Consider the following 16,763-nt stretch of genomic DNA (forward strand, 5'->3'; position numbering starts at 1 on the left):
GCCCGGGGCAGCGGGACGAGACCCAGCACTGCCTCCGCACGTCCGGCCTAGCCCTCTTTCACCGGGCTGGGAAGCGATGCGCTCGCTCCCCCAATAAAAATGTCGAGGAGGGTCCTTGGCGCCCGACAGACTAAAGAAACCTTGCAATGTGGTCCAGGCGGTGGCAGAGGAAGGCCTAGTACCAGCCTGGACGAGCGCCAAATTTTTAATGGGGTGAGTCTCATCCTTGTGGGGCAGTTTCGTAGGGGGTGTGTCTTTAAGCCCTTTCTTCCTGAGGGGATCTTTATTTTCCTCCCCTAAAAAAGAAACGGTCTCCGAGTCCGAGAGGGCCTTCCAGGTCCAGCCATAAGCACCAGAGGTTTTGAGGAACCACGGGGTGCCTTCCTCTTAGCCTGTGCCCATTCCTATTTTTGTATTGGGGATTGACGCATGATGTGATTCGTTCGGCCTGGGTTTAGATTATTATGGGAATTGCGGTTTGTAAATCAAGTGGGATGGCTTCCTGCAATACCCAGCCAATTGCAGTTTATTCAATAGTTTATGATTGAAAACGGTGCCTTTTGAGTTCATTAAAGCTCCTTTGTGAAAGTGTGCTGTCCATACCCAACCAACTGTGGCCTAGGCAGCAAACCATGGTTATGTCAAACACAGTTAAGGATGATATATGAACCCCATGCAGTTCAGTTCCTTCATCAAGGGGCCATGCCAGGGAGCAGTTGAAAAAAAGTGTTGCTGAGCGGCTCTGGTGTCCCAAAGCAGCAATTTAAAGCCAAGGGAGAGAGCAAGCGAAAGAGGGTGCTCTTTCCGTTCTCCTGCAGGAGAAAGAAGTGAAAAAAGGGGATTATCAGCAGAAGACACTTAAATTTGCCCCAGAAAAAGCAGACTTCTTCCCTCAGAGTTGTTCTCAGCTCTATTACCTGCGTAATTTAACTGTCAAGCTGATGTTCAGGTGAGGTCTTTGGTCCAAAAGGTAATAGATTCTCACAAAATGGTTGTGCTGACGAGCATGGCTGCCTCTTACATGATTTAGGATCCTTTTGGTAGGCTTATAATTTCTGACACAATCTATTTTCAGATTTTAGAAAAGCAATTGAAAATTTGTGGCTATAAGAATGATAAAGAAGTCACAGATCTGTACCTTGGTGAAAAGTAAGTTTTTTGGAGCTGTTATTGTAACTAAGCTGTACTATGTAAGACCAATGAATCTTTCAGCTACCAGACCGAATTTTTCTTTGGGCTGTTTCTGAATACATGTCTTCCACTATTTTAAATCAAAGTATGGTATGAGCTTGACTGTTCGTTCAGTCTTTGTTTTATTGGGCTAGTACTCATTTTAGCATAGTCTAAGTACCAGAATTTACTAAATGTTTAAAGTTGATATGATATGAAGAAAAATAAATCATTCTGGTTCCTCGCCAGCAAATTTATTTCTACATGTTCTTAAATAAATTGCTTACTTTAAAAAAATCGGATGCCGCCTTTCTTCTATATTAGAAAGTTATGGTTTTATTTCAAAAGGGAAGAGCTATTGAAGGATTCAGCTCAGCTGACACCAAATAATTAGGATGTAGGTCATTCTGAGAAAACAGTAGGGACTGACCTACCATATTATTTGAATGGCCTGTATAAGTAAGCCCTTTCCCTATTTTTGTTACATCATTTTCTCATCCCTCAACCCAAGACCACACAAAATGGGCTTCCTTCTTTTCTCCTATATTCTATGTAGAACTAAAATAGAAGCTTAAGAGTTTTGCATTCTTTTGACATAGTCTGTTCTGTGTTAGCCATTTCCTAACTAAAATTCCCTTTTTTTGGAAAGAGAGGTGTAATAATGAAGGTGCCCTCAGGGTCAAACCAGCCCCTTTCTCTGAGGTAATTTGGTTCTGAGGTCACCCGCGCCTGGAGATGATCAGTGACTGAAAAATTAGGTCTCCTTACTGCTGCCACCACCCCTTCATTACAACAAGATTTTCACTTCCCCACCAGACCTCTGGGGGAACCAGGAGAGGACTGAAGGGGAAATCCTCACCCTGCCCTGGGTCTGACTAAACTGCAGGAAGGGAAACCAAACAGCTTTGGGAGTTGATAGCTCAGCCAAGCTGAGATGGGTGCTAGAAGGCCACCAGTCAACTCCACGCTTTGCTAAACAAAACAAAGCAACCAACTTTATTAAAGATGACAAAGAAAGATAAGGTTCTGCACATACTATATAACACCCAGTTAAAAAGAGATAAAATACAAAAAAAAACAATTCTAGCCTACAACAAAACAAGTCCTTGATTTGCAGCCTTGCCTGAGTTAACCCTCATCTGGGGCTATAGCCAACTCCCAGCCTCCCCACCTAAAAAACTCTTACTACCAAAAACCTGTCAGCTGCTCCCCTCCACAAGAGGGTTTAGAAAATGGAAAGGTAATGAATTCAGGCAGAAAGATAAGAGAAATATGTTCATCTCCCTGAAATATAACAATTCAATTTTATGCAGAAATAGGTATTTCTAAAGGTAATTGATTTTAGTTGTCATGGGTATATCTAATTGGATAAGATTAGACTGTATTTGCTTTTCCCTTCCTTCAGTTTTCCAATACCCCAAATCTTGTGTCTGGCAAGATATGGATGGAACCAAGATTTTCTCAGGATGTCCAAATTAATTGGCCTGCCCGATTTGTAGTTTTGGTCAAAGATTTTGTAGAACTGTTACAGAAGAAATTTTAAAAAGATGTGAAGCCACTTTGTGAACTCAGATTCAATTATTTCTTGACTAGCGGAACTGTAGTTTGACACTGTATTCAGATCAGCAAACTATGATTTCCACTTTTCCTTTAAATCAAAATTTCTCATCTGTATTTAATCCTGCTTTTCAGGGAAGAAAAAGAAGAGTGCAGGTGTTCTTTATTTCAAATCATGGTTTGTTGGATTAGAAACAGTATGACCTGAAGTTCTGTTGACTAGATTGGAAATAAAATTGAAACTAAGCATTAAAAATGGCAATATCCAAAAAGCAGTGGGAAAATGTAGTATTCTAAAACATTGTGACAAATCTCAAACCAGCTATCTTTAAAAGAATTACAAAGACTGATTTCATTGCAAAATAACTGAGCTAAACTTTATTAGATTTAATACTGTTTACCAGATATTAAATGGTTGCCCAGGATTCTTATTATAATTGTTGATTAGCTCATCAGTGTCTTATCTTTTATTTTATTAATTGTCATTAACTCTTCTGTCTGATCTTTCTTTTACCCCATTTTAAATGGCTGTGCATATATAGAATATTTCTTTCTTAGTACTCTACTTCATTTAATGGAAGTTTATGTGATAATCAGTTGTTTAGTCTTTTTAAGATTCTATAAGACTCTTATTTTTATAGTACTGTTGACAAACAAAGGAAATTCTACTTCAGAAAATCTAACCACAAGGAAATTGATAATTTTATCAATACATCTGGATGCTGGAAGCCCGGAGGGCTTAGTTGTACTAAAATAAAACCCTAGATTTGAACCTTTGTGAAAATGGGCATTTTTTAAGAAAAGGTTGAAATAAAATTCTGCTAGGAATAAATTAGATCCCTTTGGGTTCAGTCTTCAGATGTATTTCTTCAGATTTTTGCCATTGATTTCAGTGAAATATCTCAAGAGTAAGTGGTTTGAGACTTGCAGCCAGATTACCTAAAGAGTAAAAATAGGCGGGAAGATGTAAAATAATGAAAACAATTAGAACTCAATTTATGTTTTTGGAGGAGAAATAAAAAGAAGAAACAATTGGCATGCTTAATTGTGTACTTTTGTATTCTGTAAATAAAATGATGTCAGTATTAAACATTTAAAAGCAAGCACTATTAGCAATACAAAATTAGTTATCTTAAGACCAAAATGCAGTATAAAATAATATCTCTTTTAGACTGATTTGTTCAGAAGAATTAAGCCAAATCCATTAGGCTTCTTTGTCATTTTATGGATTTGAAGTCTCACAGTAGACCACATTTAAGCTCACATATCTTACTAAACCATAGTTTGTAGACTAAACTATAATTGGCTAAGCTTATAATGTTCCTACCCATAGCTGGGTTCATGAAACATGCTAAACCAAAAATAAATAAAACAAATCATTATTTAGGGGCATTGTGACACCAGTCTATATGGAAGGCATACTACTTGTTATTATTTGTTCTAGATCCTGTGTGGACTGGACAAAGTTGTTTCCTCTTCCACCACAGAATTGTTTCAGATTATGACAAAACAGAAGTAATATTTTTAACTGGCTATAGTACACGGAGGGTTTTTTTAATCTAAAAAATTATTCTTATAATCCAGTTTCTCAATTGCAGGAAGTAAAAACAAACAAACAGATAAATAAAATATAAGATCCATGCCACATACATTGTGGTCAGTTTTAATTGGTTGATTTTTTTTACCCTTCTATTGTATTTCCTTCTTTCTGTTTTTATTATGATTCTGTGCTTTTAGTGCTTATGCTATATGGAGTACTATTTTAAACATACTTCTGCAGTGGTTTGATGTCTAGTTGGATATATACTGGTTTCATTTTTTAAAAATCTGAGATTTTTTTGTTTTGTTTTGTTTCATTAAAATAAGTTAAAGAAAATCAAGGATGGATATGGAGAAGCTGATGCAAATCCAAATCATGTTAGTGATGAATTTTCCAGTCTCTTCTGTCTATGCCCTTTGCATCATACTTACTCTCTGTAGTTGTTAATATAGGTGGTCCTCAGTTAACAACCACTCGTTCAGCAACCATTCAAACTTACGATGGCACTGAATGATCGGTACCTACAACTGGTCCTCCAGTTCCAGGTGTTGCAGCACCCCTGCGGTCATGTGATCATGGTTTGCAACCTACCCTTCTGGCTTCCCCTAAGCAAAGTTAAGTGGGGAAGCCAGCAGGAAGTCACAGTCACATGCTGAATGACAGTAACCTGGGATTGCCAGAACTGCTGTCACTAAGCGGCACAGTCACATGACATTGTGTTTTACAACCGCATCACTTAGTGATGGAAATTCCGGTCCCAATTACTGTTGTTAAGCAAGGACTACCTATAACTATGATAGAATAAGAATATATATTGTTTTACCTTTAATAATATTTAAGCATGAGTGCTGCATTACTGTAGTATATTTCAGTGGTCACTGCATATTAAAGTTATGAGTTTCTCTTTCAGTGGATTAAAAGATGTCCCTGATTTATCACAGTTCCGGAAATTAAGATATTTGTGGCTAAACCATAACAAGGTAACAAATACAGGAATTTTCACCACCCCAATTTCTCCTTATCTCTGATGACCCTTTTCAAATCATTCTTTCAAGGACAGCACCTTTGGCTGCATTCACAAGTAAGCCAAGATTTCAGAATTATAATGAAAATTATAAAAGCTGTAATTGCCTGGTTGAAACATAATTTATGCATGGTGGATGAGTTAATTTATCGTGCTAAGCTAAAATAAATATGCATGTTTAAGACTCTTCAAAAAACTCTATAATATTCCATATAATTTAATCGTGCATACATTTCAGGGATAGTCTGGCAATTTTCTGGAACATCACAAACTGCTTCCCAGGTCTATGGATTACCTTCTGGAAAATGTCCAGACTTTGCCAGAACAGTCAGATTGGTGAGATAACGAAGAAATGGAATGTTCTGGATTTCTCCAAAAGGGTCCAGTTCCAGAAAAATGGTTGTGCACATCTCTAATCTCTTTAATTCAGCAGACTGATTAGGATCAATTTCCCAAAATATCCTAGGTAATATGGCAACCATATTATACAGAATAATAGTTCTTGTACCTATATTAATAATATAGTATTAATACACTTATATTAAATATGTTAAACTCTGAATATCTGTTGGATCTTTTATATAATTTGTAAAAATATGTCATATATGTATAAACATATATAAATATTAGATACTGCAGATTATATATTTTTATTTATATAAATAAATACTTATATATCTGTTGTTACAGAAATTTTAAAAAAATCAACAAAGCCATTATAAAAGTGACAACTTCTATAAAAGTAAAATAACAAAGCTATTATTCTAATTTTCATAATTTAGATTCAGTATGTAACTTTCATGAAGTATAACTGCTGCTTGACGGAATTGTATCTTCATAATAATGATATCAGAAATATAACAGGTACTGTCTAAACATTATTTCCCTTGTTTTGATTTTTCTGATTAAGAAATAAGCTTAATATGTTTGCAAAGGACAGTAAGAATGTTCTTTTAAATATGTAGTGTTTTGTGAAAATATAGACACAAGAGAATAGTAATCTAGAAGACTACTTTGGTTCCAGTGGAGTGAAGAATAATCATTTGTTCATTGGCAGAGTGATCTGTATGAGATGTCTGAGTTTTGAATCCTAATTCTTGACCAGAAGAATTGTACCAGAAATTAAGTTGTATATCAGAAAAAGTAGATATTTATTTATTTATATTTATTTATATTTCACATTTGTCACCATCCATCTCACTGCAGAGTGACTATCTCACTGCAGAGATATATGTGAAGTAAATGAGTTATCTGAGAAAAAAAACAGTTTGTGGATTAATGTTTTAGTTGTGAAAGCTTAAGTGTGTTAGAAATAGTCCGGCAATATATTAGCTTGGATGAGCCAGAAATTTGAGATGGCCAGTTTTAAATTCTGTATCAGTGCTGAAGCTAAATGGGTATAGATCTAGTGGATTTTTTGTTGGGATATTATTAGGAGCCCTGTGTAATAATAGAAATGTACAATAAAGGAATAACCTTGCTGTTTTTGAAATTATAGCAGTCACATAGCTACATTCAGTAAATGTAAACTATTTAGCTTACTGTATATCTTGTCACAACTTGTATGAACTGAACCTATATTCAGCAAAGAAGACACAATAAAAGCTCCTTAGTGATAAATCTGCCTGTCCAGTTTTCTGTCCATCTCCCTGTTCAGGCATGACTGACACCTATTGAGAGACTTTTTGTCTTTTTGCCTTAGCTAAGTTAGGGCTATCTGCCAATCCTATCAAACTTTACTGGAATGAAATTTGCTGTAGTCACTAGCAATCTCTATTTTGCCACAAGCAAGATGTCACCCTTATTTACAGGGCATACTAAGGGCAAAGATTGGTGAATTCCCCACATCTATTTTCCTTCATTTCCAGAAAATATTATTAGCAGCTGAGAAAACACCAATTCCTCTCCTTAACATGGGTTTGAGGAGGAGGCAGGTTTTGATGGATGAGTAGTCTGGCAGCTTTAAATATCTGTCAAAACTAACTCTGCAAGTATTTAATTGATTTGTAACCCACCATTTGGATATAGGAGCTCAAGGCCGTGTACATAGTGCTCTCTCCTATTTTTCTCTGCAGCAATAACCCAGCATGGAGTCTAGGACAGCTCAAGAGTTCGTGGCCACCATAGGAACTATGGACCTGAGCCAAATTTTTTGAGGGCCTGACATATAGTGGGATTGTGTGTTAGACCTATTTTTTTTCTCAGGGCAGTTGTGACATGATCTGGGAGTGGAGGATCTTTGCCATGGTCAAATCTCTTTTTAACTGGGATGCTAGTGAAAAACTAAGTATACCTTATGATTCAATAGCTTGTAGAACCACCATTAGCAGCAATAACTTGAAGTAATAATTTTCTGTATGACTTTATCAGTCTCTCACATCTTTGTGGAGGAATTTTGGCCCACTCTTCTTTACAACATTGCTTCAGCTCATTAAGGTTTGCGGGCATTTGTTTATGCACAGCTCTCTTGAGGTCCTGCCACAGCATTTCAGTCGGGTTGAGGTCTGGATTTTGACTGGGCCATTGCAACACCTTGATTCTTTTCTTTTTCAGCCATTCTGTTGTAGATTTCCTGGTGTGCTTGGGATCATTGTCCTGTTGCATGACCCAGTGTCGGCCACGTTTTAGCTCTCGGACAGATGGCCTCACATTTGACGCTAGAATACTTTGGTATACAGAGGAGTTCATGGTCGACTCAATGACTGCAAGGTGCCCAGGTTCTGTGGCTGCAAAACGAGCCCAAATCATCACCCCTCCACCACCGTGCTTGACGTATGAGATGTTTGTGCTGATATGCTGTGTTTGGTTTTCACCAAACGTGGTGCTAGGCATTGTGGCCACACCTCTACTTTGGTCTCATCTGTCCAAAGGACAGTGTTCCAGAAGTCTTGTGATTTGTTCAGATGCAACTTTGCAAACCTAAGCCGTGCTGCCATGTTCTTTTTAGAAAGAAGAGGCTTTTCCCTGGCAACCCTTCCAAACAAACCATACTTGTTTAGTCTTTTTCTAATTGTACTGTCATGAACTGTAACATTTAACATGCTAACTGAGGCCTGTAGAGTCAGAGATGTAACTCTTGGATTTTTTGCACTTTTTCTGAGCATTGCACAGTCTGACCTTGGGGTGAATTTGTTGGGACATCCACTCCTGGGAATATTGGCAACCATCTTGAATGTTTTCCATTTGTGAATAATCTTCCTCACCATAGAATGATGGACTTTAAATTGTTTGGAAATGGCCTTATAACCCTTCCCAGATTGATGGGCAGCAACAGTTGCTTCTCTAAGATCATTGCTAATGTCTTTACTCTTTGGCATTATATTAACACACACCTCAATGCTTGAGACCAGCAAACTCATAAAACTTTGGCTTTTATAGAAGTAGTCACACTTGCTGATGATCAGTTGATCAAGGGCATTTGATTAGCAGCACCTGGCTGCTACTTAGCCTCTTCATACCTATGGAAGCAGCAGGGGTGTATTTAGTTTTTCACACATGGCTTCTCCATTTTGGCTTTCTTTTTGTAAAATAAATGATGACATGGTGTAATATGTCATATGTTGTTCATCTGAGGTTGTATTTACCTACTTTTGAGAACTGGTAAGGACCAGGTGATTTTTTTTAATGTCCTGATACGTAAAACCATAGAACTCAAAGAGGGTGTACTTTCTTTTTCACATGACTGTATATAGTCGCCCATCTCACAAAGACATGATTCTGGGTAGTGTACAAACATAGCAACAGTTAAAAACTATATAACAATCTAAAGACAGTCCAACTTAAATAAACATGTAAAATAACCAAGATTGTGAGAGAATAATAATCATTTGACCTCATACAGCCACCTTGCAGGCTCCCCATGGGATTCCCCAAGGCTGATGAAAAAACCATGTTTTAAGGGCCTTCTGGAAGGCGAACAGAGATGGGGCTAACCTCACCTTGGGGGGAATTATGTTCCAGAGGCTGGGGGCCACAGCAGAAAAGGCGCACTGCCTGGGTTCCACCAAATGGAGCGTCTTTGGAGATGGGACTCACAGCAGACTTTCCTGCCTGACCTGGCTGTTGTAATCGGGAAGAGATGGTCTCTCAGATAACCTGGTCCCACACCATGTAGGGTTTTAAAGGACAAAACCAGCACCTTGAATTGCACCTGGAAGCAAACTGGCAGCAAGGAAGCAAGTTGGCAGAACAGAGGTGTAACGTGCGCCCACCTAGGGGCACACATAACTGTCCATGCAGCCGTATTCTGCACCAGCCGAAGCTTCTGGATGCTCTTCGAGGGCAGCCCCATATAGAATGTGTTACAATAATCCATTCTGGAGGTGACCAGAGTGTGAGTGACTGTGAGTAGAGCCTCATGATCCAGGAAGAGGTGCAACTGGCGCACAGCACGAAGCTGTGCAAAGGCCCTCCTAGTCACAACTGCTACCTGCTCCTTTAGGAGGAGTCATGAGTCTAGAAGGACCCCCAGATTGCATAATGGGTCAGTCTGGGCTAGTGCCACCCCATCTAGTACCAAAAGTGGTAAAGTCCCAGAACCAGAAGGCCCAAAAACTCCAGAGCCACTCAGTCTTGCCAGTCTTGCTGAAGCCTGTTGTTCCCCATCCAAACCCCTATGGTCTCCAGGCACCAGGATAAGACATCAATTGCATTGCTTAGTTCACCAAGGTGGAGATATATAACTGAGTAATGTAACTGAGTATCATACTGAGTATCATACTGATGACACCTCACCCCATGGCAATGGATGATCTCACCTAGTGGCTTCATGTAGATGTTAGATAGGAGTGGAGAGAGTACCGAACCCTGCGGCTTGAAGTTTGTTCTGAGGATCTGATAGGAAGTTTATCTAAATCCCTTATTGCTGTTTGGAATAGCCATGTGACAGGCTCTGGATTGGATTGCCCCTTTGCAGCCTTTGTATGTCAATCCCATGAGGCCCCTATAAATCAAACAAGCAAACAAATGTGAGGCTGACGAACGGTGATGATGGAGGAGAGTATGGTAAAGCGCTTTCTCCCTGCTGCTTGACAGTGCAATTCTCAGCTGTTGTTCAGGCTTGCTTTATGAATGCAGGTTTAGAGGTCTTCTGGAACAACAATAAACCTCTGTCTAAAATGACCTTGATTATTGGTTCTGTTTTGGCACACGTTTTGCACAGGAATATTCAAAGACAGCCCAATGATCAGTTCGTATCAGCTATCATCAGACTTCTTTCAGATAGTGGTTCAGTACTATTCTGGCATAGCATATTCCAGAATACTGCTAAACACTTCCAAAAGTTTATCAGCTGGACTTCTTGGAATACACCCAGGCAAAACTGAGACACAGTATGACCTAATGGTTAAGATCTTGGATTAGGAGCAGGGAGACCAAGTTCTAATCCATCCTCAGCCACAGAAACTCACTGAGTGACTTTCGGCCAGTAACTCTTTCAGCCCAACTTACCTCACAGGGTTGTCACTGCAGAGAAAAATTGACCAAAAGGCCGATAAAGTGTATAGGTAATACACACAACAAAATTGCCATGGCTTCTTGTGGGGAAAATACTATTTTAACACAAAAACAACTAAGGATTACTTTAAGTTACTTCAGGTATGCGTTGGGGATAAGATGAAAGCAGTGTCATAAAAACATGGTAGAAAAGAAAGAGGTTGTCAGGGACATATTTCTTCCATAGTTAGTTGGCAAATAATGAATGGTCCTGAGTTACCATTCATGCACCAGGTGAAGGGATTTTTTGCTCATCCAAACTTTTTTTTTAATGTGTTGTATTAATTTTTATTTTGTGATAGTCCTTTTTATCTAATTTTCTTTATCTGTACTTCAGTAGTTTGTAATGCTATATGGATTTAACAATTGTTTTTACTTTAAAAGAATTAATTATAGTTTTAAACTATTGTAATTCCAAAGTTTCTTTTAGAAACCTTTTGAATGGTGGCATATACCTTTCTAAAACTAATAAAATATTTTCATAGTATCCTCTCAGGTATCATTCTGTCTATTATGAAGATATGAGTATTGGAATAGGTGAAATATTGGTCTAACTCAGCAATAAATCTTAAATCCCAATTGCTGCTTTTATGTGAGCAAGATTAATTTATTCATATTTTTAGTGAATCCTTATATTGGCTTGGTAACATGTTGTTTGTGCTGCCTGAGTTTAATTAACACCCTAATGCAGTGAAATCTCTTTGTTGTTGTTTAGTCGTTAAGTCGTGTCCGACTCTTTGTGACCCCATGAACCATATTGCTCCAGGCCTTCCTGTCCTTCACTGCCTCCCTGAGTTTGCTCAGTTTCGTGCTCATTGCTTCAGTGATGCTATCTAACCATCTCATCCTCTGCCGTCCTCTTCTCCTTTTGCCTTCAATCTTTCCCAGCATCAGGGTCTTCTCCAAAGAGATCTCTCTTCGCATTAGGTGACCAAAGTATCTGAGCTTGAGCTTCATTATCGATCCTTCCAATGAGCAATCAGGGTTGATTTCCTTTAAGATTGACTGGTTTGACCTCCTAGCAGTCCAGTGGACTCTCAAGAGTCTTCTCCAGCACCATAGTTCAAAGGCATCAATTCTTCGGCGCTCAGCCTTCTTTATGGTCCAGCTCTCACAGCCATACATTACTACTGGAGAAATCTCTTTACTTGGACCTTAATAAAACAGGTTTTGTGTGCAATAGATTAGATTTCAACAGTGATTTGTGTCATCTGTGTAACTGATGTAATTTGCATCAATTATGTTACTTGCATAATGCTGTAATCGTGTAAATGATGTAAATGAACACAAAGACATAGTCTCAGATTTAACTGATAGTTGGGAATAATAGACATGTCTTTCCCGCAGTTGGTCCATGAAATTAAGATTTCATTATAATTTCTGTTAAACATTCCAAAAATAACTGTTTGCAATAATAACAGGCTAGCATTTCCTCCAGGCTGGATTTCAGTTGGTGGTGGTCACAGTGAGAACATGGTCTAGGCCAGGGTTCCCCAAAGTGGTCAGTGTTGACCCACAAGGGTCGATGGGACTATCTAAGTGCCAGGTTCAGCCCAAGAAGCTCCACGGGATGGTTCTGGAATTGCTCAGTTACTTTATTACCTTACACCTGCTAGACAGAATCTCACCAGACTAACTCCCATAGTCTGCAACTAAACACTACAAATTCCTTAGGGTAGTGCCAGTCTCATCCTCTTTGCTTTCACACGCTCAGGCTGTGGGCTGAGGAGATGCTTGAGATTCTTCTCCCCATGACCTTGAACCTCCTCATCCAAGTCCTCCATCACACAAGGGTCAATAAATCGCTAGGGTCAAAAGGGGGTCAGTAAATGGCTGGAGGTCAATAGGTAGTCAATAAATGATGGAAGGTTGATTGGATCAATTAATCTTTTGGGGTCTCTGTAGAGCTCCATGCCAGTCCCTCATCCTGAAGGTGAGGTAGCTAGCGGCGAAAGTGTTACCCAGGGTTGGATGGTCAGCTGCCAGTGAAAGTGGCCTTGAATTGTCTCTATTATTATTGTTATTATTTGTAGTACTATTAAAGTAGTAGTTATTAAATTATTTTCATATAATTAAATGTTTGGGGGGGGGGAATGAACAATCTGATACTTCATGAAGGGGTCAATGAGCTGAAGAGTTTGGGGACCTTTGATCTAGGCTATGGGCCCATCCAGCTTTTTCCCATCCAGCCAGATGCCTTCAAGAATCTTATAAAAGAGAGCGTGAAAGTCTTAGCTGATTTATTGCCCTTCCTGCAATAGGTATTAAAGCATATGTTGTTTCCCTAGTGCCTTATCTTTTGATTACTGTTATCATTTTCAGGTGCTCTGAAAAATCTACACTCATTGCAGATCTTGCTGCTTCACAACAATCAGTTAAAAAACTTGGATATGACTGTGAAAGAACTACAAGGACTGCAAACCTTACACACCTTAAGTAATAATAATTGTGTGTGTGTGTGTGTGTATGTGTGTGTATCTTATATAGAACAACATTACCAAGATACATACATTCATTTCATAGAAGCAGCTTTTCTATTCATCCATAGAAGGGGATGGGATCATATAATTCAGCTTTTAAAAGAGGTTCCTTTGTTGAGAAACCATTTTTATAATTCAACACACCTGTGTACTTTTTAATTTGTGTGTGTGTGTTCTTTTACCTTATTGGGCAGAGCAAGGGACAGATGAAAATGCCTGAGTCTGAAACTTCATATTAAGATAAACAAGACAGTACTGGCGCCACTAAATTCTGCTGTATGAAATTGCCTGCAGGGAAGTAGGATTATAAACTGTTAACCTTGAAAGTGAGAGTGTAGGCAATCTTTCTCTTCCCCCCCCCCCTAAAGGAATGCACTCATAGATCCTGCTTGGCTTTCAGAATTCTAAGTAGTAGGAACTTATGCCTTGGTAAAGTAATTATTGGAGGTGTTTAATAACATCCAACTCATTGCTAGCATACTGAACATTTCATAGGAAGAAATCTGAAGCGGAGTCAGCCTGAAATTGAAAAGAAGATGAGTCATATGACTGTCAGATTATTTTAAGATGCTTCTTTATAGACCATTTTAAGAAAGGATTATTTCAAAATTTAAATTCCCAGTTACCATGGAAGACATAGCCCATCATATTTTGGAAGCACTGGACTGGAAAAACTGTAATATAGAAAGGGGAGAAAGTTTATGGTGGAATGGGGATTTTTCAAATAACTCTGGGCTATATTGAGATTGGTTTAGAAGAGCAAACTTTTTTCTTAAACAAGAATGTGTATTTAAGATAATTTAAGTAGATCATTGAGACCCAGTTCGATGTACTGGTAAAAGGTACCAGGCTAGAGACCAGGAGACAGTTCTACTGCTACTGTAGACAGGACACCAAATGAGCGACTCTGGGCCAGTAGCTCTCTCTCAGCCCTAAGAAGGTGGCAGTGACAACCTACTTCTGAAAATCTTGCCAAGAAAACTGTATGGACTTCTTCAGGCAGTTACCAGGAGTCAAGACTGACTTGAAGACACAAATAAATAAAAGAGCATTCTGCCATCTGTTAAAAAAAAAAAAAAAAAAGATACTACACAATATTGAAGTCACTATTTATAGTTCCCTCAAATTGATAGTCCATTAAACAAATGTAATTTCTCCAATAATTATAGAAAAGGAACTATTTTTGTTTTGCAAAAAAGTATCGATTAGTTCAGCAAAGCTGGTTGTTACATTAAATCTAGATATATTTGTTTATAGTATTTATTACTTTTCTTTCCATTGAAAGGCACCAAAGATTATATACAACCATACCATTCTCTGCAAATAATTGAAATGAAAATCCATATTAAAACTAATAACAAAAATGTTTTGGTTAATATTGGCATCATTTCTAAGTAAATTATAGTAGTGTAGTAGGTATTCTTTCCACTGCTGCCATCTAGTGGCTCTTTAAGTGCAATTAGTTAGGATTTTCTTTTTGTGAAGGCGAAAGACATTTCTAAAACAAAAGTTTTTCAGGATTTCTTGAAAAAATCCCACACTTCATTATCTAATATAGAAGTATTCCTATTATTCAGATGGACTAATCCAAAATGCTTTCCCAAAGTAATGTAATTTGTAGCTTACTGTAGAGAGTTAGGGAGATGACCTTGAGGGAAATAGGCAAGAACTGAAGAGAACTGAAACATTCCTTAAATCTTGGGAAACAAGGTAGTATTCAGAAGACCTGCATGCAGGCTCCTATCTGATTCACTGGGATATAAGAGGGAGGGGAGGTGAAGCACAACCAGGATTTCAAGATTCTGCTATTATAGCCTACCTCAATAGTTCTGCTAAGTCTGTTTCTTGATCTTGGACTGGCATCCAAGATAATAAATCACCTAGGAAAGAGTCAGTTCTGTTGCAGCTATAGTTTATGTCTGCTAGATATGCAAGTATGTGTTTGCAAGGGGCAAAAGAAATGTATAAAGTGCAACCTGAGGATTACTTCCTTGCTTAAAGTAGTAAGTTTTCCCAGTTAATCATAAGGTATAAACAAGAACTTTAAAAGATAATCACACAAAATATACCACAAAGGCTGGGCCTTCCCCCTCTCCCCATGCATTTCACAGTGGGTCACAATGTTCAGGAAAGATGTACTTTCTGAATACAAAGTGGCATACTATGTTTGCACAGTTGAAATGAGCATCAGTTGCCAAGTTTTTGCTCAATAATTTTCTTCTCTGTTTCAATTCTGCAGACCTGTTTAATAATCCTCTGTCACAAGAGAGCAGATACCGTCTGTATGTAATATATCACATTCCCTCAGTAACTTTGTTCGACAGAAAAGGTAGAAGTTGTTTTTTCTTTTCTCAAGAGACATGTTTTGTGCAAATATAAAAAGTATTATTTTTGTGGTTAAAGTAATTTTCTAAGATTTAATATGCAGGGATGTTATAGCTGCGTGTTTTGTTGATGGAACTGGCATGGGATGGCTGATGGATTAGTGTGAGTTTTCTTGGGGCCTCAACATTGTTTATTATTTTAAATGGTCTTTTTAGTATATTGTGTTTTTATTTTGTTTGCCGCCCAGAGTTCCTTCTAACAGAGGGGCGTTTATATAAGTTTGTTAAATAAATAAATAAAAACATAATCAGTGCCCTGTTGCATCGGACCTCTGGACCATCTAGTCCAGCAGTCTGTTCTCACAGTGCTCAGCCAACTGCAGAAGGGAGTACAGGTAGTCCTCGACTTATGATGGCAATTGGAACTGGAATTTTTGTTGCTAAGCATTAGGCAAAGAAACTTCCTGCTGGCTTCCCACAACTAAAATCCCAGGCCAGCAGGCAGGTAAGTGGCTGCTGCCAGGTGGGAGATGGAGGGAGGGAGTATGCAAGAGGTTCAGGGAGGCTGTGAGGGGGTGCGTGAGAGGCGCAGCGAGGGTGTGGTATGGGCTGGGGAGGGTGTGTGAGGGGTGTGCAAGAGATGTGGCAAGGGTCAGGGAGGGGGTGCAGGGGTGTAGTGTGGATTGGGGAGGGATGCGAGAGGCATGGCGAGGACCAGGGAGGGGGTGCGGGGGTGTGGCATGGGTTGGAGAGGGTGCAAGGGTGTGTGTGTGAGAGGTGTGGCGAGGGTCAGGGAAGGTGTGCAGGGGTGTGGTGTGGGTTGGGATGGGTACAAGGGGTTGCGCAAGAGGCACAGCATGGGCAGGGAGAGTGCAAGGGGATGCATGAGAGGCACGATGTGGGTTGGGGAGGCTGCGCGAGGGCACAGGTCGGGGAAGGTGCGAGGGGATGTACGAGAGGCATGAGTCTAGGAGGGTGCAAGGGGGTCCACGAGAAGTGTGGCGTGGGTTGGGGAGCACACAGGCTGGGGAGGATGCGCAAAGGTGAGGCACAAGTCAGAGAGAGTGTGCGGCGGTATGCGAGTGGCCTGCTCAGCATGAGCCCAGAAGGGCTGGGGGAGGGTGCGCAGGTGGGGGGGCTTGTGACCTTCCCTGCTGACTTCCCCATTGACTTTT

General features: G+C 39.3%; 1 protein-coding gene across 1 annotated transcript in view; it reads left to right on the top strand.

Moving 5' to 3' along the window:
* The window catches only part of LRRC72 (leucine rich repeat containing 72), a 21,184-nt gene continuing 4,421 nt past the window's right edge, over positions 1–16,763 (top strand). The window contains exons 1-6 of the mRNA XM_007430367.3: positions 1–213; positions 1,076–1,149; positions 5,178–5,247; positions 6,074–6,155; positions 13,107–13,220; positions 15,504–15,593. Coding sequence (XP_007430429.1) covers positions 100–213; positions 1,076–1,149; positions 5,178–5,247; positions 6,074–6,155; positions 13,107–13,220; positions 15,504–15,593 — 544 coding nt within the window. The 5' untranslated portion in view covers positions 1–99. The remainder of the gene's footprint in view (positions 214–1,075; positions 1,150–5,177; positions 5,248–6,073; positions 6,156–13,106; positions 13,221–15,503; positions 15,594–16,763) is intronic.

This window comes from Python bivittatus, unplaced genomic scaffold, assembly GCF_059951505.1.
Source record: "Python bivittatus isolate LINGU-HERP-01145 unplaced genomic scaffold, Pbiv_v1 ctg000610_np1212, whole genome shotgun sequence".
NCBI lineage: Eukaryota > Metazoa > Chordata > Lepidosauria > Squamata > Pythonidae > Python > Python bivittatus.